The sequence below is a fragment of the Carcharodon carcharias genome, chromosome 8, assembly GCF_017639515.1.
Source record: "Carcharodon carcharias isolate sCarCar2 chromosome 8, sCarCar2.pri, whole genome shotgun sequence".
In the NCBI taxonomy this organism is placed as follows: Eukaryota; Metazoa; Chordata; class Chondrichthyes; order Lamniformes; family Lamnidae; genus Carcharodon; species Carcharodon carcharias.
The window spans coordinates 45,572,032-45,598,564 of NC_054474.1; the positions used below are offsets into that span (position 1 = coordinate 45,572,032).

Sequence of the window (26,533 nt, forward strand, 5' to 3'; positions counted from 1 at the left end):
CACTTTTGCAGGCATCACTTGTGGACTCAGAGCATGACACAAAACAAAGCTGCAAACTACTGCAATCTTTGAGAGGTGTAATTTTAAATACCTTACTACTAATACCATATTGCACACATGCTTCCTGTTATGACCGATAGAGTTGGTAAAGCAGAGTTATTTAAAAATCTCAGAGGGAAACTTTAAACAACTGTCATAACCTATAATTTTAAGCGTTATGTTTGAGATGTGTCTCTAAATTCAGGAATCAGACCACAAGTTCTCGAGGTTTTACATTAAACTAAGTGAAACATTTTATTAATTTACACAGGTTCAAATATATAGACACATGGCTACAAATTACTACTGTCATAACTTTTAACAAATTCACAAACTAATCTCCATTAAGGCAATAGCAACCCATTGAGTTAACCAAACACCAGGCAAAGCATTTTCAACATACAGATTCAAAATGAGGTTCTTTTCACTTTGACTGCTGTAGAGCTAGTTGGAAGCTTGCATCTGCCTTTTGATCTCACATTGCCTCTGCCCTGCACACTTGAAAACTGCTGAAGTTATACCTACAACCACTGATTGAATTCAAATTCTCATTGTCCCACCAGCCTCTTTGAACTTCACCTCTTAACCTTTTAACACCTTTTCCCTTTCATAGTACCAATTTTATTAGTAATATAAACATATTGCTTGGTAGCTGCTAGAAAGGTGTCAGTTTTCACCCCACTTCTTGAATGCTCTATTCCAAAAATGTAAATGCACACAATCTCTCTTACATCTCAAAAATAGTACACATCAAAGCACCCAGACTAGCTTGGCTTTAATCTAATTAAGACACAACTGGAGACTAAATCTCTATTTTAAAAGAAAAATATTTTCCAAAATACTATGTACATTAATAGCTTCATGACATCCCCCTCCTTATCAGAAAATGAACTGTCATAATTCTAAAAGGTGGCTTGACTTTAAGAACCCATTCACACTATCTCCTATACTAATTACATTTTTACATTACCAAATGCATGCATTAACATAACTATATATATTATATACACACACACATAAGTCCTTAGTATCAACAGAAATCATTCCAGTTGTGTCCCAAGTTTTTTCTTAAATGTCCCATTTTCCTTTAAGCTTCAAACTCTTGATAATGCACTGGCGAACAGATTTTCTCTTACAGCAATATGTGTAATATGTTGATTAAATGGTTGTAATAATAGACTCCAGGTGAAAAGCCTTGCACTTTTATCACAAAATTTGTCCAAAAACTTCAAAGGATAATGCTGTATAAACGATTGTTTCTGATGAATTGTTTGTAACATAAATTTCAAAATGCTGCAATACTAACACCAAACTCAAAGGGCAGGATTTTACTGTTGGCGAGTGGGGGCGGGGCCCGCTCGCCGACACGGAAAACGACGCGCAGTGACATCGGGCAGAAGTCCTGATGTCACTGCGCCCCATTTAAATTTTCAGGAAGGCGGGGGCGCAGCAAAATCAGCTGCGTGCCGGCTGACCTGTCAATGGCCAATTGAGGCCATTGATAGATCAATTAAAGTAATAAGTGGACCTGCCCGTCCAACCTTAAGGTTGGTGGGGGAGGCCAGGGGCCCCGCTGGGAAGTAGAACCTTCATCCACAGGCGGGATGAGGTTTCATGTAGGGTTTTAAAAATGTTAATAAAGTTTTTTTGGAAATTATGAACGTCCCAACTCACATGAGGGACATGTAAGGGAATTTTTTCTTCTATTTTTAATATTTTTGAAAGTAGAGGCAATTTCCCTGAGCAGCACTTAACTTCAGGGAGATGAGTGTGTTCTTTCATACATACGCGTGAAAGAGCGCACTCTTGATTTTAGGCATTTCCCCCCCCCCGTCCGCACAGGAAGCGCATACAGCTTCCCTGCAGACGTCATGCTGGGTGGGCCTTAATTGGCCTGCCCACGAAAAATGGCACTGCACCTCCGATTGGGGGCGTCAATCGAAAGTGTGCCCGCACATCAACTTCCCCCCCCCCAAAGGGGGGAAAGTTCAGCCCAAAGTCTCTTTTTCGATCATTGAATATCTTCTCTGTTGTACAATCAGCTTCCGTGAAAAATAACCTATCGGTTTTTTAATTCCAGTGTCATCTTCTTGTAACAGTACAGCCCCAATGCCTATATTGCTTGTGTCAATGGCCAACATGAATTGCTTGGCACAATTGGGTACTGCCAACACTGAAGTCGTAGTTAATACAGTTTTCAAACTATCGAATGACTTCTGACACTCCAGTGTCCATTTAAACTTCTTATTCTTGTTTAATAGTTCAGTCAGTGGAGCAACCACTTGGCTAAAATTTGGTACAAATTTCCAGTAAAACCCACTCATGCCCAGAAATCTCAAAACTTCTTGTTTTGTCGGAGGAACTGGTGAACCCACGATACTTTGACTTCCGCATCTCTCAGAGCCACCTTACTATTTCCAATGGTATGGCTTAGATATCTAACTTGTGCTTTTGCAAATTCACTTTTAGCCAAGTTCATCGCCAAATTAGCTTCTTGTAGTCAAGTAAATAATTCTTCCAGTTGCTGTAAATGCTCCTCCCATGTCTGACTGAAAACAATTAGATCATTAAAATAAACCGCACAATTACTTTGTTTGTCGGTCTTTGAAATGTCGCAGGTGCATTCTTCATACCAAATGGCATGGCTTTGAACTGATATAGTCCACTTAGTGTTACGAAAGCTGATATCTCCTTTGCCCTCTCCGACAATGGTATCTGCCAATATCCTTCCAGCAATCTTTTGCGATAAATTTTGATTGTCCTACTTTCTTCATGCAATCCTCCAACCGTGGTATGGGATATGAATCCGCTTTTGTCACCGCACTCATCTTTCAATAGTCCACACACAGTCTTTGTGTTCCATCCGGTTTTCAGTTACTGCAACTAGACTCAATGATATCATTTTGGAGCATGAAATCAATTTATTTTTGTACTTGTGATAGCTTTGCTGGATTTAATCTATAAGGTTGTTGCCTATTGAAGGTGATATTTCTATACATACATCATGTAAAGCTAAATGTGTCTTTCCCAACTTATTTCTACAAAAAGGTTTGTGTGACTGCAATAGCTTTTCCAAATCACTTTGACACTTGCTTGGAAGGTAACTCAATATTTCATTTAAATTTTAAAGCACCCCCTCATTATCCATTTTGATTAAAGGAAAGTCAATTTCAGAGTCCTGCACTTTTACCTCTTTTTCATCATCCACCATCACTAACACCTCTTTTTGTTCCTCTTCCCTGTCAAAGTACTTTTTAAGCATATTTACATGACACCCCCTCTGCTTCTTTCTTCTATCTGGAGTATTTATTAAATAATTGACTTGATTCAATTTCTTTTCATTCCTGTAAGGCCCACTAAATCTTGCATTTAAGGAATCCCTTAGCACTGGTAACAAAAGTAGTACTTTCTCTCCAGAAACAAAACTGCGAATTTTAGCCTACTTATTGGCTTTCACTTTCATCACTTGCTGTGGAATCCCTAGCCAGCTCAAATACTCTTTAAACTTTCCCTGAAAGTTGTTACGTAATCCAGGAGAGTAGTTTCTGAATTTTGACCCACCAATTTCTCATGAATCAATTTCAGTGGTCCCCTTACCTCAGGATCATAAATTAGTTCAAAAAGGCTAAAACCAGTCGATGAATTAGGAGCATCTCTTACAGCAAATAACAAAAATGGAATTCCTGTATCCCAATCCTGTGCATAATCAAGACTGTATGCTCTTATCATAGTTCTTTAAAGTTTGATGCCATCTTTCCAAAGCACCATGTGATTCAGGATGAAAGGCTGTTGACTTAAATTGTTAGATCCCCAAACTGTTCATTACTTCCTTAAACAGCTGAGACATGAAATTTGACCCCGATCTGATTGTATTTCCTTAGGTAAACCATGTCTTGTAAAAAATTTAATTAACTCCTCCACAATCTTCTTAGTTATAATATTTCTTAAAGGTATAGCTTCAGGAAACCTAGTAGACACATCCACTATTGTTATAAAATACTGATTTCCACTTTTAGTCTTAGGGAGGGGTCCTACACAATTAGTTCTGACCCTAATAAAAGGTTCCTCAAATGCTGGTACTGGGATTAAAGACGCCAGCTTAATCACTGCTTGAGCTTTTCCTGTTACTTGACATATATGACAGGTTTTACAGAATTTGACTACATCCCTATGCAATCCTGGCCAAAAAAATACCTTTGTATCTTTTCCTGTGTTTTCCTAATCCCTAAATGTGCCCCCATTGGAATTTCATGAGCAATCCTCAGAAGCTCATTTCTATAGCCTAATGGGATAACAATCTGATGCACCTCCCTCCAGCTTTCATTTGCTGAAACATGATCCGACCATCACTTTCTCATCAATATATTCCCTCAAAGATAACAACATACTGGAATACATTTTGCTTCAGTTTCTGAATAAGCTTTCTGATATAACTGTTTTAATTGCAAATCATTTTTCTGTAACTCCACCAACCTTGAGTTAAACATTTCGACTGAGCTGTCCTACATTCCTTCCTCCTGAACTATGTTATCAAATACAGTGCCAGCCAATTGGATTTCAATGCCTTCTTCTTGCCTTTGAACTGCCTGCTTATCTTGTTTGTCTTGTTCTTCCCAATGGGCTTTTGATCTTATTATAACACAAGCAGGAAACAATCCAGGATGTTCCTTCTGTAACACCTCTGTTGAAAACACTTCTACAGGCTGCTCAACTACCACAGACATCACCCACATTTGCGATAAAACTATATCATTACCCAGAGTAAACTGAACCCCTGCAATGGGCAATTTTTCCACCACTCCAACTATAACTTCACCATCTTCCATCTGCTCCTTAAATCTACCTTTCATAATGGAATAGATTTAGCATCTCCATGGACCCCACTTATTATTACCTTCTCCTGTAACACTCACTTTGAACAACAAATATCACTATCCCACAACATTAAGGATTGACTAGCTCCTGTGTCTCTTAAAATTTTAACATCTTTACCTACTCCACCCTGTATACATAGAAAGGCTTTCCCTTTGCAAAAAATATCTTTAAACATTTCTGCAACTTGCTCCTAAGAATTCTCTTGAGCAAACTGTGAACACATTCCCAGTTCTTTACTTTTCACTGATTCTCCCTGTTTCACCAGTACACAAACCAGTAGTTTCTCCTGTGCCTGAACCTCAGAATCCACAGTACTTTTACTTCCAGAGCTTTTCTGTACCCCAATAATTCCTACAATTTTTTCCTGCAACCTCCAACAAACTGATTTCATGTGCCCCACTTTACCGTAATGAAAACACCTCAATTTTCGAATGCCACTTCTACCTTTTTTGTTCTGAGAAAAAACTTCCTGGGAACTTCCAGCTACTCCTTCTCTTCCCTGAATACCTACCTTCCTTTCACCTTTCCATTTTTTATCCTTTTCCAATTTGAAAGCATGACAGAAAAAAGGTTTAGCTCTACGAATTAACTCAATCATCAGCTGTCTTTGCTGCTTATCTTACAGAATCAACCCTCTGTTCCTCCACATGAGTTCTCAGTACCAAAGGGATTGAATCTTTAAATTCTTCCAAAAGAATGACTTCTCTAAGAGTTGCTGGAAGATGGAGTACAGTGAACAGATGCTTAGGCTTCCAGCCAAATGCTTTCTACTGCTAAGGGATTTCTGAACAGAATCATCAGCCATGAATGCAGATGCTAATCTCAGTCCTGAAGAGTTACTTTCCAAATGTATTTTCCACTGACAAAACTGTGGGTAGTGTGGGCCCCTGCATAATGATGCATCACACTGGCTTCCTGGTTAAGAACCATGGATGTGAATAATCATGTTTTTGTGGTCAGATACCATCTGAAATGAATGGATATAAACGTCTGTTTATTTAGGCACAGAGGTTGGAATAAGAATCCTGATACCTTTATAGTTGCCAATTGTGAGACTCTGCACTTGATGAAACACTACCACTTTATGAAAGCACTGCCTCAGCTGATACCTTGTTCCACAGAAAAGGCAATAAAGTTGTCACTTTTTACATTTCCCATTGCTTGATATATATGTGCACTGCAAACTGCCTCATGGGGCAAGGTGGTAGATTCTTGTAGGGTGAAAGCTTCACACTGTGGTAACCTGAATTTCTACAGTAAGAGCCATCCCTGTTCTAGATGGTGTTTTTGGGTCACGATGCAACAGATGGTACAAACACTGTGATGATCTTTCTTGGGAAACAAAGATGACAAGTTTAAGTCACCTCTAACGTGTCTAGTAATGCATGGAAGGATTTATAAACATGGGTCCAGGGTAGTGATTGGTGCTGATAAAATGTCTCAGGTATCATTACACCTGCATTGCTACTCCCTCATGATCTCACATTCATCTAAATCATGCAGCAAATTCAGACCTACAAAGAAATTCTCATCCTCATTGCTTTGTACAGTGCAATTTAAATGTTAGCAGCATCCAAGACTATTGAAGGAAAGTGATGCCAATCTATCAGTTTCTCTGCATGTCTGTTCTTCTGGTCCTCTTCCTTCATGACTGACCCTCACATATGTCCTCGATTTCTTCCTTGCTGCCATGTCCGTTCCTCATTTCTCTCCCCCTGTGTGCTGGAATGCATTCCACAAGAGGGAAATGGAAGAACTGAAGTAAATTCAAAATTTTAAAAAGGGAATGAATACATACTTGAAGAGAATAAATTTGCAAGGCTATGGGGAAAGTATGGGAGTGTGACTAATGGAATAGTTCTTTTACAGAGTAAGCACAGGCATGATGGACTGATTTGCCTCATTCTGTGCTGTAAGATTCTATGGCCCAGAGTCTGTGGTTATAATGACTACCTAAACTGTTGGCATTCACCATCGTTACTATGCAATACAAACATTCGTATGTGCACAGATAAAAGTGGAAATTTGTAAGTTGCCACCAGTGATATCATGTTCCTCCAGAAGGTGCACTTCTGCAGATTTTACAGATACAATCAACAAAGAATTAATGATTTGATATGTACTTAAAACTTTTTATGCAATATTGTCCCTGTCAAAACTAATGAAAAAGTTAAGCCATATTAAATAAGATGTAACACAGCTTTTAATGACATACTAAGTCATAATTTCTGAACCACCTCTCTGACCCTGAAAAACTAATTTTTGAATCTTGAGAGCCAATCCCTCCAATCCATGTTAAAAATTTTATAGATTTTTTAAAGTATTTTTAAATGTTTATAATACTTTAGCTTCTACCTTAACCTCATGCATATACCCCATTTTTAGTTTGCTCTGTATAAAATGATTAAAATAAGTGAATGATAATCATTGCTTTTTACTTCCTGATTTGCTGTCTGAGAGAATATTTTGGCTCAGCCTGCTTGATGATTTTCACTGTTCTTGGACAGCACATATCCCCTACAGATGTGCCAGAATGAAACTGATGTTGTAATGGATAAATTGACAGCACAGAGCCCACTAGATATTTGTGGCCATCTTTCTGAGGTTAGCGATAGGCACTGTCCCTTCACTGCTGACCATAAAATGCAGCCTTATAATTCTATTCAACAGAACCAACTACTGCATGGAGCAAAATGAAACTAAAATCTATTCCCTGCCCCAAAAAAGACTTTTACCAGAACTAAACCAATAACCCCTTTTTAAGAAGCCTACTTGAACATGCTTGGGTCCAGGACATCCATGTTAATTTGATATCAGCAAGATGCATAACATGGATGGAGACTCAGACACAAAGGGCTGTATTTAACATTCACCCATGAACGGCGGGTCTCGCAACCTGAAGTCAGTGGCGCTCCAACTTCCGGGTTCACTGTGCATGCACTATAATGCGCTAATTGTCACCAATTAGCAGCAAGGGTGGGTGACAGACGGTTATCATGCCTAATGCGGTCCAGAAGGTGGGAGTTAGGCTCTGAAACTCTCTGCCATGACCTGGAACCAAGTCAGGTCAGATCTTTTAAAGGGACCCTGGTCAGCATACAGTGTCAGGTAAGCTCTAAAGGAATCCTGAAGGGAAAGGAAGTGTGGACCAGAGAACATTATGTTCCTCTGCACTGTATGAAGGTAAGTTCATGTTAATGATTTCTTATGTCTCTTTGCAGCCTCACAATGAGCTATAATTGAATATTTCAGCAAGTCTACCAGCTGCAGACATGTGCATTTATGCTATCTTTCCATTCTGCCCCATCGGAGCAAGAGGAGAGCAGTTCCAAAAAGAGCAAGGCTGCCCCCCAGGTTCACAGAGATGGTGTTCAGTGCACTCCTCCTTGCAGTGGAGGCTCGAGCTGATCGTCTCATCCCGAGAGATGGCAAAAGAAGGGACCGTGAGTTGCGTGGGGGGAGGTGGCTGACCATGTCTCAAGTGTGGACGCGGTCAGGCAGAGCTGGAATCAGTGCCAGAAGATATTCAGTGACCTCGTGAGGTCGGCAAGGGTGAGCATGACATCGGTATGGACAAGATGTTTCCAATGTGAGGCATGCCTAAGAAGTAAATACAGCAGGTGTATCATGAACCCAGCTCATCCACAGTTACATGTTTGCACAGGTGCATAGCTTTCTTTAACCATGCCATGGATCATTCCAACCAGTTATGAATCAGGCAGCCCAAAAACTGCAAGCTGCAAAGCCGGAACAAAAAGCAGAGAATACTGGGAGAAGTCAGCGGGTTTGGCATCATATGTGCGGAAGGAAACTGAGGGAGCCATTTGCAGTGATGATCAATTCCTCCAAGCTCTGAAGAGGAGGCATGGGTACTCGAAAGTTTCACTCGGCCTCTCTCTCTCTCTCTCCACAGATGATGATCTGATTATATCTACCAACAATCCCTGTGTGTAATTCTTTTTTTATTTTGGATGGTGGTTGGTTGGCATGATGACATTCACCCAACTGAGAACAGACTTCAACCAGCCGTGCGCCCATCCGATAATGTTGCTGAGACAGGATACAGGCCGTACCCAAACACCTGTGCTTGCAAAACTCAAAACACAGGGCAGAATTTTGCCCTCGGATGGCGTGCGGGCCCCACCAGCTTGACGGTGGGCGGGCAGCTGACTCCCGCTACTGAAATGGGGCCCACCGCCATTTTAAGTGGGCGGGCCAATTAAGGCCTGCCCAGCGGCACGGCCCCTAACGGGAAGCGCTATGCGCTTCCTGTTGTGGGGGAGGGGAGTGGAGGGATTCCCCATCTGTCAAAGTGCGCTCTTTCCCAAAGTCCTGTCTCAAGGAGAATACTGACAGTGTCAAAAACATTAAACATAGAAACAGTAAAAAATTATTAACATGTCCCCCTCATGTGACAATGTCACACGAGTTGGGACATGTTAATAAAGAACACATACACTTTATTAATTTTTTACAATATGGACATGAAACTTCATCCCACCAGTAAATGAAGTTTCATCAATAATCTGGAGCTTGCTGGGGCTCCTGGCCTGCCCGCCAGCCTTAAGGTTGGACGGGCAAGACTTTAATTACTTTAACTAGCTTGTCAATGGCTTCAGTTGGCCATTGACAGGTCGGCAGGCGGACAGCTGTTTTCGCCATCCGCCGCCTTCCTAAAAATTTAAATGGACCGGGATGACGTCGGGGATTCAAAGTCACCAGTAACAGCAAAGTAATTCCACAAAGAGAAAGGGCTACTTTGTGCTTATCCTAAACTTCAGTCTGTTCAAACAATTAAAAGAAAAAGAAAATTGGGTAATGTCTTCAATTATTAACTTTTAAATGTTTCCTCTTTTAAAACAAATAAAATTATTTTTGAAAAGATGTTTTAAATCTTCAAAGTATTTTGAAGTACAATGAATAAACAGAATGAAGATATATTTAACTGTATTTGTTTAATGACTAACATGTACCCATGCTGTTGCTCAGGATTAAGTTACAGGATGTGCAAGGTCAGTTGCACTATTCCAGGTAACAAAATGTATGTGAGCACACAATTCAAATTCTAACACTTGCAACTTTTAGTGCAAAATGTTTTGAATTATCAGCAGCAGACTGTATTCTTCCAAATTGGAATGCTTTCCCTGTTGACCCAATCACTATTAATGGCATGCTCTGTGATCATTTTAAGGATTATTCCTCACAGGCACACTGAAGTCAACCACAGGGTAATTGCTTCTCTATAGGTTGACAGCTGGCAGTAAATCCTTAGTTCCTCCTGAAGGTCAGAAATCAGCAGAAAATGACTCGCTTTCACTCTTTGAGCTTTGCATCTATAATAAAGTGTAACTTTTGAAGCGTGACGAATTCAAATACCTGGGGAACAAGAACATTTGAAAAAATGTAACTAAGGGGAGAATTTCCCCCATGTTGAGAAGGCTGGTCAGGAGCGGGAGCGGACCCAATCGTTGCCCACGAAACAGTCCGCGTTGCTATTTTATGTGGGCGGGCCAATTAAGGCCCGCCCAGCGTACCTTACGATTCTCAGGCATAGTGGGAGTGCGCAGGCATGCTCAGCCCACTGGGTCCAATGGCGACCCAGCAGCCTGTATAAAGGAAGGCCTGGCAGCCTTGGAAGGCTGATTGCAATGGCTGGGAGAAGGGTTCTGCAGAGGGGCAATGTTGGTGACACAAGTCAGGAGGGTAGGCCATCGGGGCAGGCCAGGCTAGAGGGTAGGCCAACCGGGGCAGTGTGCCCCTTATTTTTCAGACGAGTGCCTAGGTGCCATCCTGGAGGAGGTGGTAGAGCAGCAGGAAGTCTTTCTTCTAAGGGATGGGAGGCGGAGGCCCCCCCCACCTGACCAAACGTGTGTGGGAGGAGGTGGCCGAGAGTGTTAGCTCCCATGATGTGGTGTAGCGCACATGGCTCCAGTACTGCAAAAGGTTCAATGATCTCCTGTGCTCGGGAAGGATGAGTACCATGTTATCTCAAGTCACTTAATGCAGCGTTCACCCTTTCCCCTAACGCCACCCCTCCCACACCCCCACCTACTCTGACTACAGTAACGTCATTGAATCCCACACGGCATGGATCCCTCGCTGGGTGTGCCAGCAGAGATTGCCCATGCCCAGTTCACCCTGAGAGGGCTGAGCTAGGATACGTTCTGCATCTGCAGCATGTGTGACACTGACACCCAGAGTACAGAATGGGTTTGAAAGTCAAGGGTTTGCACCTAGTCAGAGTGCTGGAACTGCGAAGCATGTCGAAGTCAGGGTGCTAAAATGCTGGGAGGGGAGCTTCCAGTTGGCAGGGCACCAATCCATCTTCTGGTGTTTGCGTTTCACGTGCTTGTGCCTCCTTGCTTAAGGAGGCAGCATTTGGGCAATTCAGGCTGGGGATGAGGTCAGCCTTGGCTTGTTTGGGTGAGGGTGTGGCAGCTGCGGGGTGACAAAGAACTGGAGTCCTGCAATGTCCCACTCTGGCTGGGTTGGCAGGGATGCGATGGGAATTCAGATGCAGGCTGGACTAATCAATGCTCCTCTCTCCTTTTCGGGAAAAGACTGTGCACAATGCATTGGAATGAATGCAGACTGGTGGAGGGCAGGCCCAGTTGGCTATCCTTATGGCTTTCGAGCAGCAGGCCATGGGTCTGGAGAGGTGTCATGCCCCCAGGTCCACCCCAGGTGAGGATGGGGTGCCATGAGGAGGTATGTTTGGCAAGCAGTCAGGTCGCCACGTGTGTCACAGAAGCCATGGCATTGCTGAATTCTCTGTGATTGAAGTTAGCAACATGGGTTTACCCTTGATTATGGAAGAATGAGCGCATAATGTTCTGGGGGAGCAGCATGCAAGTTGACATTGTCTGCACTGTAACTAATCAAATGTCCTTTTTCTTCCTTTCAGCATCACCGGAACACGGCCGGGAGAAGGAGACAGAGGGCTCACCTCTCACCCCTGAAGCCCCCGAGCAAATGCACTCTCCAGCGTCACACCATCTCAGCCAGGCAGGCACCAGCGCAGATGCTAGCACTTAAGTGGGAATTAGATCTTTGACTAGTGTCCCGGGGCACGGTGGTGAGGGCACTTCATGCTCACTTGAGGTGCGGGCAGGGACAGACAGTGCCCAGGGTGCTGGCAGTCGGAGGACTGCTGGGGACCAGGTACTTGCTAGGTCAATGGCTGATGATGTGCCTCTGAAGTTGTCTGTGAGGCAGTGAATGCTGGAAGTGCAGCATGGTATGCAGGACAATCTGACAGAGATACATGAGGCTATGCGTGGCATGGTGCCCGTGCTGGAGGAGTCCATGCAGAGTATCACCGATGCAATGGGCCTCATGGGTGAGCGCCATGCCTTCTCCATGGCAAGAGTGGCAACTCTCGTGGAGAGGCACCTCCAGAAGAACAATCTGGTCCTCCTGGGGTTGCACTCGGGCCTGCAAGCCCTCACAGCAGCATTGGTCACAGCTGGTCAGTGCCATGTGAGAGATGGTCTAGGCACCAAGCATCCCAGTTCGGTGCCCATCCATCTACGGTGAGCAGGGAGGTCCGAAGCGACCTCACGTCAGTGCAGCATCTGCCTGTCGTCTCTGTGGGCTCCTCTCAGGGCGCTCCAGATGAGAGCAGCAGCTCCTCCTCCCCTCTGCCAGTGACCGTCGCATCTGATAAGGCTGCGGGGACCGGGGAGAAGCCAACAGTGGAACTGGCCGCTCCCTCCCAGAAGGGGCCATCAAATGCTCCGCAGGCCAGCGGACTTCCGCCAAGGCCAACAGGACAGCACAGTGAGCAGGCTGTCTCAGATGTCAGCACCAGTGAGGGGACAGCACCTAGACATAACACCCGTAAGCATAAATTTAAGGTACCTTAGGCACACCACGGGTTTCTCACTGGTGCTTTTATGTTGGCCTATAGTACTTAGTCGAAGACTTGGTGTGATGTCCAACACCATTTTTATTTTGCTTTATAATTACTTTTGTTTACTCAATAAATTTTGACAAGGGTGACTCCTTACTTCTGCATGTGTATGGGAAGCCATGATGTTATGAGTGAGTTGTTTCACATTGAGCTTTATTAACAAGGGCCTTAGTTAATGTTATTCTCCAGGCTGATTTAGCACTCTGGAATTGAGTGTGAAGCCTGCAGCTCTGGCGTGTGTTGAAGGCTAGCTGAAGGTTCTTTGGATTAAAGCCTCCCGAGTGTCCCTGTCTCCCTGGAATATGCCCGGGTCGGGGTCCACCCCCTCAGCGTTCTCCTGTGTATGCTCATCCTCGGACTCTCTGCTGGACTCATAGCGTGCATCCGGAGCAACTGCATCCACATCTTCCTCGTCCAAGGCGTCGCCCCTTTCCAGCGCCAGATTGTGGACAGCGTAGCATGCAACCACTATCAGCGACACATGATTTGGGGGGTATTGTAGTGTGCCCCCTGAGCAATCCAGGCATCGGAAGTGCATCTTGAGAAGACCAATGGTTCTCTCCAACACAGCTCTTGTGGAAGCATGGATTCTATTGTACCGCTGCTCAGCCTCTTTTCTTGGATGGTGACGAGACATCATGAGCCACCTTCTGAGGGGATAGCCCTTGTCACCAAGCAGCCATCCATCCAGCCGGGCTGGAGCACTGAAGAGCCTCAGCATCTGGGAGCGTCTGAGTATGTAGGCATCGCGGGAGCTGCCTGAGTATCTTGCACAGATTTGCAGAACCTGCAGCTTGTGATCGCACACTACCTGTGCATTCATGGAGTGGAAGCCCTTCCTGTTGACGAAGGCACCGGGCTCATTTGCTGGCGCCTTGATGGCCACGTGTGCAGTCGATTGCACCCTGGACGCAGGGGTCTCCAGCAATCGCTGCAAAGTCTCTGGCTTGCTGTGTCTGGTTTGCCTGGTCCCAACAGTAGTGGATGAAGGTCAATGCATGCCTGAACAGAGCGTCTGTCACCTGCTTGACACAAGTGTGGACAGGTGATTGGGAGACTTCGCAGAGATCACCCACCATCCCCAGGAAAGAGTCGGAGGCAGAGAAGTTGAGGGCAGCTATGACCTATAGAGCCACTGGCATGGGGTGCCCACCCACACAGTTTGCAGAATCTCAGGGCCTATCATCTGACAGATGGAAGTGACTCTCCCTTGAGTAACGGAGCCTCCTTTGGCACTGGACCTCAGACATATTGAGGTAGCTGCTTCGCCACCTGTAAACACTGGCAGCAGGATACTGGCGTCTTCTGCGGCCGCTTCTGCCTTGCACTTGCTGTTGGCCTTTCACTTCTTGTGCCTGCGTGTCTCCTCCCAAAGCAGCTACCTCAATATGTCTGAGGTCCAGTGCTGAAGGAGGCTGAATGTGGATTCCTGGCCTCCTTCCCCTTCTGGCCCTCCTTTCCTCCCGAGAGGAGTTGCCTCCAGTGGAGAGCACAACTCCCATTCCCAGGTAAGGGAAGGCTTCCTGAAAGCTGCAGGCCCCAGAAATGATTTCTACTGTAGAGTCCTGACCGAGGCTTTTACTCCTGTCCTAGCAGCTGGTGTGAGTTTTGAAGTCTTCCTGCTCACTCAGGCAAGTAAAAGTTACTTCCACACTTAAAAACCTCAAATGTCACATTTGCGACCCCACTCATCCCGCCTGTGGATGAGGTATATACAAATGTTTCCTACCCGCCTGCCCGTTGTGTCTGTGCGAACTCCTGAAGATTGCATGGGCTGCAAAAAATCGAGATCGATTGCTGCCTCAAGGGCTTTAACTGGCCCATTAATTGATGGCAAGCGTGCATCTGAACTTAAAACGCACCCGCCTTCTCAAATATCGTGATGGCATGCGGTGATGTCGGGACGCTTGCCTGACGTCACCGCGTATCTTTTTACGCGCGGGCATGTGGATCCCGCCCCCGCATGCCAGCAGGAAAATTCTGGCCCAACTTTCAGTTTGAAGACTTTAAAGGAAATATATATTCATACAGATATCTTGGGGTGACGGGGGTGGAAAGAAGAAGAGTAAAAGCCCTATATTTCTGTGGGGTTAAAGGCTTGCAGCAACACCTCAAATCAGATGCACGTCATAAGCTGTGTATATTGGCAACAATAATTCAGGAAAGTAATGGCTGGCAGAATTTGAAGAACATTGGGCAATAAAATTTTCAGACAATGATTTCGAAATGTGCATGGTAGGCATCCCACATAATCTTCAATAAGCAACTCTTTGCAATTCAGTATTGTTCTTTATGGGCGGCGAAGTAAGTTATGGAATAGTAATAGGAGAAAAACTTGAACTGCAATGGTGATCAAAAATATTTTCACACTAGTTGAAATACCCACTGATCAACCAGGACATTTTTAAACATAGCAAATGTCATAAAATAAATTCATGGCCTCCGAATTCTAATATTGTGACTATATCTTCTGTTTTATTTCATTACGTAATGTTTCAAAATGCCAGTTATAAACAGAGATGAGCAAAGAAAGTTAAATTAATAATGTGAACATATAACTGAGTTTGTGTATATGCAAACTGGCAGATATTACAAATGGCTGCAGAGTACAGATGAGGTAATGTATGTTATGAAGTAGATAAAATAACAATGGTTAGTTATCAATGACTTTACAATACAGATTGCCAGTACTTACCATTTTCATTTGAATTTGCCGGAAACAACATTAAAGGCCTCTGGCTACATAAGGGAGGCTTACACTCAAAACTCTTTTTCTGTGCAGAATTCAGTGATAGATTAGGTTGAATTGTTCCCGTTTCTGGTTCCATTTGGAAAATCTGTGGATGATTTACAAAGAAATTTTCACATACATTCTGAATTTCAATATTGGTCAAAAGCAGACTCCTACTTCCAGAGTTATTAGTACCTGTAAGAGCTTACCCCCTACCAGTCCTCACCCCTTCCTCTGATGGGAGTTGGCTCCAGTAGTGCCAGACACCTACCTAAGCAGTCACCCTTCATGTATAAGCCTAAACAGTAAGTGTCAGCACGCTAATCGACAGGAGGGCGTTTCAGTGTCAAGTTTATCCTTTTTTTATTCTTTCATGGCACGTGAGAGTTGCTAACAAAGCCAGCATTTGTTGCTCACTCCCAATTGCTCTTGAAATGAGTGGCTTGCTAGGCCATTTCAGAGGGCAGTTACAAGCCAACCACATTGCTGTGGACCTGGTGTCATGTGTAGGGCAGACCAGGTAAAGATGGCAGATTTCCTTTCCTAAAGGACATTAATGAAGAAGGTGGGTTTTTACAACAATTTAAAAAAAAACATTCTTGGGATGTGGGCATTGCTGGCTAGACCAGCATTTATTGCCCATCCCTAGTTATCCTTGAGAAGGTGATGGTTAGCTGCCATCTTGAACCGCTGTTGTCCACATGGTTTAGGTACACCCACAGTGCTGTTAGGGAGGGAGTTCTAGGGTTTTGATCCAGTAACAGTGAAGGAACGGCAATATATTTTCAAGTCAGGGTAGCAAGTGGCTTGGAGGGGAACTTACAGGTGGTGGTTCCCATGTGTCTGCTGCCCTTGTCCTTCTAGATGGTAGCAGTCGTGGGTTTGGAAGGTGCTGTCTAAGGAGCCTTGGTAGGTTCCTACAGTGCATCATTGGATGGTGCACACTGCTGTCACTGTGCTTTGGTGGTGGAGGGAATGAACATTTGTGGAAGGTCTGCTAATCAAGCGGGCTGCTTTGTCCATGATGGTGTCAAGCTTCTCGAGTGTTGCTGGAGCTGCACTCATCCAGGTAAGTGGAGGGTAGTCCATAAAACTCCTGGCCTGTGCCCTGTAGATGGTGGATTGGCTTTGGGGATTCAGGAGGAGAGTTACTCGCCACAGAACTCCTAGCCTCTGACCTGCTCTTGTAGCCACAGTATTTATACGGCTAGTCCAGTTCAATTTCTGGTCAATGGTAACTCCAGGATGTTGATAGTGGGGTTTCAGTCATTGAATATCAAGAGACGACAGTTAGATTCTCTCTTGTTGGAGATCGTCATTGCCTGGCACTTCTGTGGCACAAATGTCACTTGTCACTTGTCAGCACAAGCCTGGATATTGTCCAGGTCTTGCTGCATTTGGACATGGGCTGCTTCAGCATCTGAGGAGCTGCAAATGGTGCTGAACATTGTGCAATCATCAGCGAACATCCCAATTTCTGGCCTTATGATGGAGGGATGGTTATTGATGAAGCAGCTGAAGATGACTATGAAGGAACAGTGATATATTTCCAAGTTAGGATGGTGTGTGGCTTGGAGTGGAACTTCCAGTCAGTGATGTTCCAATGCATCTGCTGCCCTTGTCCTTCTAGATGGTAGCGGTGGTGGGTTTGGATTAAACCAATTATTAATGATTCCGTAATTATTGTTTGAATAATAAATAAGGAATAGAATACTAGTCTTCTCAAGCAACCATCTGGTTCACTAATGTTCTTTAGTGAAGGAAATCTACCATGTTCACCTGATCTGGCCGATGTGTGACTCCACATCCACTGCAATGTGGCTGACTGTTAACTGCGCTCTGAATGGCCTAGCAATCCACTCAGTTGTATCAAACCAAACAATGGGTGTACGCCACATGGACTGTGGCAGTTCATCATCACCTTCTTAAGACAATAAATGCTGGCCTTGCCAGCTATGCTCGCATCCCAAGCATTGATTTTAAAAAGCTATTCACTGCATTTATTGCTGTAGTTTCCAGAATTTACTTCACAACACAGAAGTTCAAACAGGTAAAACATAATAATCTGCCTGTAATCTTTAAATGTACCTGATCAAGTTGGATAATGATGATGTAAACCCTATTCAACTACTTAATCATAGACTAAGGGCAGAATTGTCCCAGATTTGCATAAAGTGCATTAGCGGGTAGTAAAAAAGACGTTGTACCCGCCAGCCGCAATGGCCACTTTTTGCATCATGTCGTCCCATTCCCGGTGTGTCCCCCATTAATGAGATGCAAAGTGGGTTCACGCCAGCCTCCAGTGGGACTGGTGTTCACCATGGTGGACACCATCAGATGATTCCACTGCGCTTTCACAGCGGCCTGAAACAGAGTTTTGGCCTTCTTGCTGTATTGTCCAACCTCGCTCGCCATAACGCCCGACACCAATGGGGCCAGAAAATTCCAGCCTAAGTCCTTTTTTGTCAATTTTTATTTTCCAGCTGTGGATTTTTAATCTGGTTTTTCATTTCACCCAATGCTACATAAAATGTACAAGGCATCACAACTGTATAGTACAGGCTAGATAGATCTGCTGGGTTTATTTGTCTGATGTTTTTGTATGATCATAATAGTGTCAAAGGAAAGCAGAATCGTTGCAGAGTGTTTTATGTGTATACAGCAACAATAATAACGAATAAAAACAGAAAATGCTGAAGCAGTAAATGGTAGGGCACTGAGGAGTGCGGAGGAACAAAGGGATCTGGAGTTCAGATACATAATTCCCTGAAAGTGGCATCACAGGTAGACAGGGTTGTAAAGAAAGCTTTTGGCATAAATCAAAATCATAAATCTTCAGCAGCCTTGAACAGTGAGCCGAATGGAGGTGAAAGAGCAGATGTTACATCTCCTGTATTTGCTTGGTGAGGTGCTGTGGAAAGGGGATTTGATGTTGGGGATGATTGAGGAGTGGACCAGGGTATCAAAGGAGGGATGGTCTCTTTGGAATGCTGAAATTGTAGAGGAGGGGAAGATATGTAAGGTGGTGGCATCGTGGAAGTGGAAATCGCAGAAAATTAATCTTTGAATACGAAGGCTGATGGGGTGGAAGGTGAGGACAAGTGGAACCCCATCATGATGCTGGGAGGGAGGGCACGGGAGCAGGCTGATGCCAAAACCAAACACATTTCCCCTCCCCTCTCAGCATTACGAAGGGACCATTTATTCCTTCCCATGGCACCTTTCTATGCTAGCGCAGGAAATGCAACACCTGCTATCTCCTCTCTCCTCACTGTCCAAGGCTCCAGGCAGACCTTCCAGGTGAAGCAGGGATTTATGTTTACTTCTTTCAATTTAGTATATTGTATGCACCTCTCACAATGCTGTCTCCTCTACACTGGGGAGACTAAATGTAGATTGAGTGATGCTTTGCAGAACACGTTCGTTCAGTCCACAAGCATGACTTCGAGCTTCTGGTAGCCTGTCATTTTAGTTCTTTACCTTGCTCTCACACTGACATCTCTACCCTTGGCCTGCTGCATTGTTCCAGTGAAGCTGAATGCAAATTTGAGGAACAAGACCTTCCTATTGACCTTGTCCCACCCACAAAATCTATTGCTGAAAACCTATTACATCTCTAACATTTCTCAATCCTGATGAAAGGCCCTTGACCTGAAATATTACCTCTGATTCTCTCTCCACAGATGTTGCCTGCCCTGAATGTTTTCAATATTTTCTGTTTTTGTTTCAGATTTCGAGTATCAGCAGTATTCTACTTTACACTATGCAATGGGCATAGGCATAAGTTAAATTATAGGAGTATCCAACATTCCACCAGCTGAAGGAAGTCAAAACCAAATTCACAATAGCATAGATTGTATGTAGTGGACTTGGAAATTTCTGATGGGCGTGAGGGAGTCCTTGGCATTAGGATAGGATATAGGATAGAATATGAGAATAGAAGATAGAGGATATGAGGATAGCAGATATGAGGACAGGATAGGATCCTAGGCATTATTAAGAGTGGCGTAGGCTACAAAAGCCAGAAAGTGAAGCTAAACCTATATAAGACCCAACTGGAGTGTTGTGTCCAATTTTGAGCACCACACTTGAGGGAAGCTTTTAGAGAGGATACAGAAGAAATTTACTAGAATTGCTCCAGACATAAGGAATTACAGTTATGTGAATAGACTGGAGAAGCTGGAATTGTTCTCTGTAGAGCAGAGAAGGACAAGGGGAGATTTGTTAGACGTGTTTAAAGTCATGAAGAGTTTAGGTAGAGTAAATAAAGAGAACTGTTCCCAATGTTTTAAAGGGCCAATAACTAAGGGGCACAGATTTGAGGTAATAGGCAAAAGAACCAGAGGTGACAAGAGATAAAACTTATTTATGCAACAGGTGGTTACGATTTATAATGCATTCCCCAACAGGGTGGTAGAAACAGATTCAATGGTAGCTTTCAAAAGGGAATTTGATAAATACAGAAAAATGAATCGCAGGGATAATGGAAAAGAACCAAAAGTGGGACTAACAGGATTACTCTAAGAAAGAGCTGCCACAGCCTTGATGAGCTGAATAATCTTTCTCTGTGCTGTACTATTCTATGGTAAAGAGCTATGGATATCTATACACCAATGAATGAGAGCGCAGCTTCTGCAACACTTACCGTTTCATGGTTCTCTATCAAAATCTCAACGATTATATTCTGGAATTTGATATCCATGATTGCTGCTACAGTCTCCTCCTGTGGTCTGAGCAGAGTTGGTCCAAACACCACACCTAGGTTTGCCACGGTCATTAGATTTTGTTTGTGGTTATTGGATACCCTGGGCAACAAGACAGAATGAACTCATTGACTGAAGACTGGCCAACAAAATTATTCTAAAATTTTGCAATTACTTAAGACAAAACAGAACTAGCAGCTCAGCTTCCTAAACCATGGATAGTTCCTAGGCAAATTTTAGGAAAATGGAACTTATACACTTCATTACACTAACTAGGTGACCAACACTAGCTGTTGTCCACCAAACAGTTGACCTGTACACAATAATAACAGGCACTTTAAAATAAACCTATAAACAAATTAAAACTGAAGTCAAAAGGCTATAAAAGGGGTTTGTGACAAAATGATAGAATACAGTGTGTAGAGGAGCAGGATCGATGAACATCCTCATTCTCAATTGAGGCAGAGCCCAGCAGGCAAAGATAAGGCTAAAAGAATTGTCAGTCATCTTCAGCCAGAAATGTTGGTGGATGATGCATCTCGACTCCTCCTGAGGTCCCCAACATCACAGAATCCAATCTTCAGCCAATTTGATTCACTGCATGTGATATCAAGAAACAGCTAAGCATATTAGGAGGCTATATGGCCCCCCCGAACCTGCTCCACCATTCAATAAGAACATGGCTGATTTGATCTTGGCCTGAGTATGGGTCCCAATGACATCTCAGCTGTAGTGCTGAACACTTGTGCTTCAGAACTAGCCAAGCCACTAGCCAAGCTGTTATAACACTATCATCTACCCAACAAAGTGGAAAATTGTCAAGGTATATCCAGTCCACAAAAGCAGGACAAATCCAATCTGACCAGTTATCACCCAATCAATCTATACTTAATCATTAGCAAAGCGATGGAAGGGTCTAACAACAATTCCATCAAGTGGCACTAAGTTAGCAGCCTGCCCATCGATGCTCAGACTCCGTTCCGCCAGGGCCACTTGGCTACAGGCCTCATTAAAGCCTCATTTCCATCATGGAAACAAAAAAGATTCTGAGGGGCTTGACAGCTTAGATGCTAAGAGGATGTTTCCCCTTGTGGGAGAAATCTGGAACTAGGGAGCATAGGTTAAGAATAAGGTGTCGCCCATTTAAGTCAGAGATGAGGAGGATTTTTTTCCCTCAGAAGGTCATGAAAGTTTGGAATTTTCTACTCCAGAGAGCTATGAGGGCTGTCATTGAATTTATTAAAGGCTGAGATGGACAGATCCTTGAACTAGAGGGGAGTCAAGGGTTATGGGGAATAGACAGGGAAGTTGAGTTGAGGCCAAAATCAGATCAGCCATGATCTTACTGAATGGTCCTTACTGAGGAGGTTGAGGGGCCTTATGGCCTACTGCATATGTTCTTCTGTTCTTAATTCCAGAGACGAGTTAGAGGTGACTCCCTTTGACATCACTGCAGCATTTTGAGTGAGTGTGGCACCAAGGAGGAAAATTCTCAACTGATTGAAGTTATACCTATCACAAAGGAAGATGGTTGTGATTGTTGGAAGCTAATTATCTCAACTCTAGGATATCACTGGAGTTCCTCAGGGTAGTGTCCTAGGTTCAACCATCTCCCGCTGCTTCATCAATAGCCTTCCATCCATCATAAGGTCAGAAGTCAGGATGTTCGCTGATGATTGCAGTGTTCAGTTCCGTCCACAACTCTTCAGATAATGAAACAGTCAAACCTGGTCAACATTCAGACTTGGACTTATATGTGGTAAATAACATTCATGCCACAGAAGTGCCATGCAATGACCATCTCCAGCAGGAAAAAGTCTAATCAACTCCTCTTGACAGCATTACCACCTTTAAATCCTCCACCATCTGGAAATGACTAGAAACTTAACCATCATTTTAAACTTTCATTCCCCCACCACCGGTGCACCATGGCTGCATTGTACACAATCTACAAGATGCAGAGAAGAATGAGGAAGGATACTTCACCTTTACCACAGTCACACTGGATGTCATTTGTGACTTTAATAAGAGCTGTTTTGGTACTGTGGCAGGGGTGGCAACCTGATTGGAGCGATTCAACCATGGTGTTCTGGGAAAGATGGACCCGGATTTGGGAGGCAACAACATGTTCAAGGATTTTGGAGGTGAAAGGTAGGTTGGAGGTAGGGCTATGGTTTGCCAGGACGGAGGGGGTCACGGTTGTTTTTTTTTAAAAAGAGAGCAGTGGGGTGATGAAAGCAGATTTAAAGGAGAAGGGATGTCCTGAAGAGGCAGCCATTAACAATTACAACTAACAAGGGATCTAGCAAGGTCAGTACTCTGGTAGGAATAGGTTCAGAGAGCAGGAGGTAATTTTCATGGATATGATGAGCTTAGAGTGGTCATGAAGGGAGATAAGGGAAAAACTAGAGAAAAAAACCAAGTTCAAGGCTAGGGCAGTCAGTGCTTAGAGGAGGTTTAGGCCAGTGGGCTATGGAGGGCAAGGAATTGGCAGAAGCAGTGGATCAAGTGGTCTCAATTTTAGTTACAAAAAGGTCCATGAGCTCCTCAAATGTTGTTAGAAGTGAGGATGGAGGAAATAGAGGAGAGGGATTTAAGAAAATGGTTTGTAGGGGCTTACCCGTGCATTCCAGCATGATCCTAGAATAGTGACCCATTTTTAAAGGTGAGAGCAGGACCTAACAGAGTTTTGTGGGGTCCAGCTGGATCTGGCAGTGAAAATCTAAAGCAGTTGTCTGCTACAACTGTTCAAATCTATATTCTTTGCATTTAAGATGAAGGGGAATGGCCAAGGTGAGAAAATAATAGTTTTAATGGGAACTAGGGCATCGAAGATGACGGTGTAGTTGAGCAGACTGGTGGCTGCAGATGTCATGGTGAATAGCGGGTCACGGTGAGAAGCTGGAATTTTGAAACTGAAGTTGTATGTCAATTGGCAGGGTGACTTTTCCAGGGGCAGACACAGAAGTAAGTAGGGTTGGGAGGGGAAGTGGGATATGGATAAAGAGCAATACAAGAAAATGATCAGAGGTCTGCGATTGATACTCTGGAAGTAGCAAGGCCTTGTGAGACACAAGGCCAAAGAGGTGGATTGCGGAGTTTACGTGGATGGAAAGATTAAGAGTGGATAGGAGGGCACTGAACTTAGCAGGAGAGAAAATATGATGAATTGAGATGGCAGTTGAAATCACTGAGAATGAGAAGTCCTTTGGTGCAGAGGTTGAGGGAGGAAAGCAATGCAGACAGCTCAGTGAGAAAAGTGGCATGGTACTGGGTGGGCGATAGAGATCAAGGATTTTAAATGAGAGCTCTGAGGCGTGGAACAAAGTGAGATGAGGAGAAAGTCACAGAGGAGTGAGGGGTAAGATCAAGGTGTGGTTTGTTGATGAGTCACACCATCACTGCAACTATCTGGGTAAGACAAGTGGTGGAAGCTGTCGACAAGCAGGGAGACTTCAGTAGGATGAAGGTGTTATCACCCCTTGTCAGGGAGATATAATCATTTTCATAATGTTATTGGAATTTATTGTAAAGTAGAGTAATATTGGGGTCTATGTCTAAGGCTCTGTGTGTGCGTGTGTGTGTGTGTGTGTGTGTGTGTGTGTATGTGTGACTTGATTGAATTAAAGACAGTTTGTCTGAAGGCTTTGATGTCAGAAGACAAGCTAGGTTTGAAATGCTAAATAGGTAAACATGGATGAAGTTTTAGAATGTATTTTTAAATAAACCAGAGTAGCTTGAATTCAAAAGGAGGTGAAATGTTACACCTAGCCAGAAGAAAAATTAGAACTATGACAGATTTTTATTATTACAGAGGTAAAGTCCAAAGACATAGTGAAACTATGGGAATTTGCATTCAAAGGGGAAAATATGTATAAAGGAGAGAAGACTGTGTGTGAGGGCAGGCATTTTAAGATCTAACACAAGTGTGAAAAGCTTCCAACATCTAAGCTTCAAGCTGCTGTCTATAAGGAACTCATTTAAGAAAACTCACTTTGAATTCAACTACTCAGGGTATCATGTTACTTTGCCTGGGTCTTTTAAAATCTATGTGTCTTACTGTTGCCTTAACGGAGGTGTAACTGGGAGTGAAACTAATTAGGGGAGCTGGGAGTTATCATAGTAGCAATTTGTAGACCTATGTATGTGCTTAAAATAATTTCTTCTATTAATAAATGTTTAATTTAGTTTTGTTAAAAACCAATAAGACTCGGTGGTCAAGGCACACATCTCGAAATAAATATACAAATTGAAACAACTGCCACAACTGTTTTGCAAGTTTGCCTTTGCAATTTTAGCAGCTCGGCATTTAGCAAAGACTGTGCCATAACACTCCTCTACTTGGTTTCTATTGAGACCATGATGTCAATGTAATTGTCTACAATAAACTCATGGATTTCAAAGGCCTTATTCATGAGTGAGGGAGATGCAAACAGCTGATCCTTTGATAGAGTCAGCATGGGATGGTTGGGTTGGAGAAGGAGGATATTGGCAAGCTTAGCCCCCAGCTGGCATGCTGGGCAGAATGGTCAGTGAGAGAGCAGGATGAGGCAGTTTGGGTTGCTGCTCATAACAAGTGCAATGACAAGTGTCTTGTGGGGCCCTTCAGGATGTAACAGGAGGCAGAGCAGGAAGCTGTAGACTTATCCAAGAAGGAGTCAAGCCTGGGCCAGCAGCAGGAGGGTAGGAAGGTTGAGGAATAGTGAAGGTTTGGGGTAGGGATTCAGGAGGGCAGAGCACCAGGGAGAGATGTAATGGAAGGAACTGTGATAATAGGAGGGGTAAGAAGAAATGAAGTAAAAGGGAGGTTAAAAACATTAAAATAGAAGCAATGGGCTTAGATCTAGAGCAGCATGCAAATACACATGTGAATGGACAAGTTTAATACTCAAGTCACATAGGCCTGTTTACAATGAATTTTCAGAATACATATATCCTGGTAGCTAGCAGGGAATAGAAACAATAGGAGACAGTCCAGAGTTAAATTCCAAGTTTCGTGGTGGGATAAAGTTGATGTAGGTAGGGTGGAGTCAGCTTGGAGCATCAACAAGCTGTCCAAGTTCAGAGATGGGTGTGGTAAGTGAGTATATTCCAAAAGGTACTTGAAGGATAGAGTGTCAGTGGGGGCACTGATGGAGATATTTTCATGGGAACGAAGATCCAAGAGGTGTGCAGAATCAGTTGCAGGGTAGAAAGCTGAGAGTGAAATTGGAGGCCACCATAAGATCCAGAAGCAGCGAGCAAGTGTACTTTACCCCAAGAGAGTGGAACGCCAGCCAGAAACCAAGGTGTAGCTGAAGCTACTAAACCAGCCACTGTAGGAGGTCAGGCACAGGCTCAGTGAGAATAGCAGCAGTGGGGGAAGGGCTGTAAGCTGGTCAAAGTTACTTTAAAATGTAATCAACATAGCAACAGATCAGATTCAACAGCACTGTCTTACAGTGTAATTCAGTGCAGAAGTGTAGTCCAAATGCCCAGAGAAGTTCAGGATTTTGAAGCCAAATTTGAGGAAAGGTCCAGAGCTCACCCAGGAGGGCAGAGAGCAAGTATGGTCAGGGAATGGACAGCAATAGTTTAAACTAGCAGTTAACTTGAAATTAAGGTTAAAATGTACTCATGATCAGAGGCATCGTACTTAAACAGAGAAAGAGAGGACATTGGAGGAAAAAGGGCTAAGGAGAGCAGTCCAGGACAGAGATGCACAATGCAGATGTCCCCAGGGAGACTGCCCAAGAATGTTACATTAATGAATCTATTCTAATCCATAGTAATTGAATCAAAGTACTCTGTAATCTATCTATAATAATAGATATTTTCTCCATTTATCATTGCCTCCCTGAACCACCCTACCAAGATTACACAAAGCATCACAAACTGAAGGCACAAAGTCATAATCTGCTACTCAAGAGTACACAAAGGCAATTTATAAGTAAGTTACATTCACTACATCATTTTATCACCTTCAATGCCAATTAATTTGACAACAGAGAAACATGCTTTCAGATTCAAAACCTTCAATTAGATTTTTGTATCTGACTATCTGACCTGGTGTCATGCTTTCACCAAGTTGTTGCCAAGGATATACTTGATAATCCACTAAATTGCTGCACTGATGTCCTACAATTTTGTAAGCAATGCCTCCTTTAAAAAGAACTTTTGTAGAAATTTTATAACAAAATTGCTACACAAATAACAATTATTATTAATTGTATTAACACAAGGTAAGTCTTCTCCACCTTCAAATTGGTTGAGTAAAACACAGTGAAAGCTAGG

At 43.5% G+C, this 26,533-nt stretch overlaps 1 protein-coding gene across 5 annotated transcripts in view; it reads right to left on the reverse strand.

Moving 5' to 3' along the window:
- The window catches only part of LOC121281050 (rho GTPase-activating protein 26-like), a 256,436-nt gene that overhangs the window by 35,781 nt on the left and 194,122 nt on the right, over positions 1-26,533 (reverse strand). For all 5 annotated transcript variants that reach the window (XM_041193653.1, XM_041193651.1, XM_041193652.1 and 2 more), the window contains exons 18-19: positions 20,203-20,362; positions 15,522-15,663 (exon numbers count right to left, since the gene is read on the reverse strand). In XM_041193653.1, the coding sequence (XP_041049587.1) occupies positions 15,522-15,663; positions 20,203-20,362 (302 nt within the window). The remainder of the gene's footprint in view (positions 1-15,521; positions 15,664-20,202; positions 20,363-26,533) is intronic.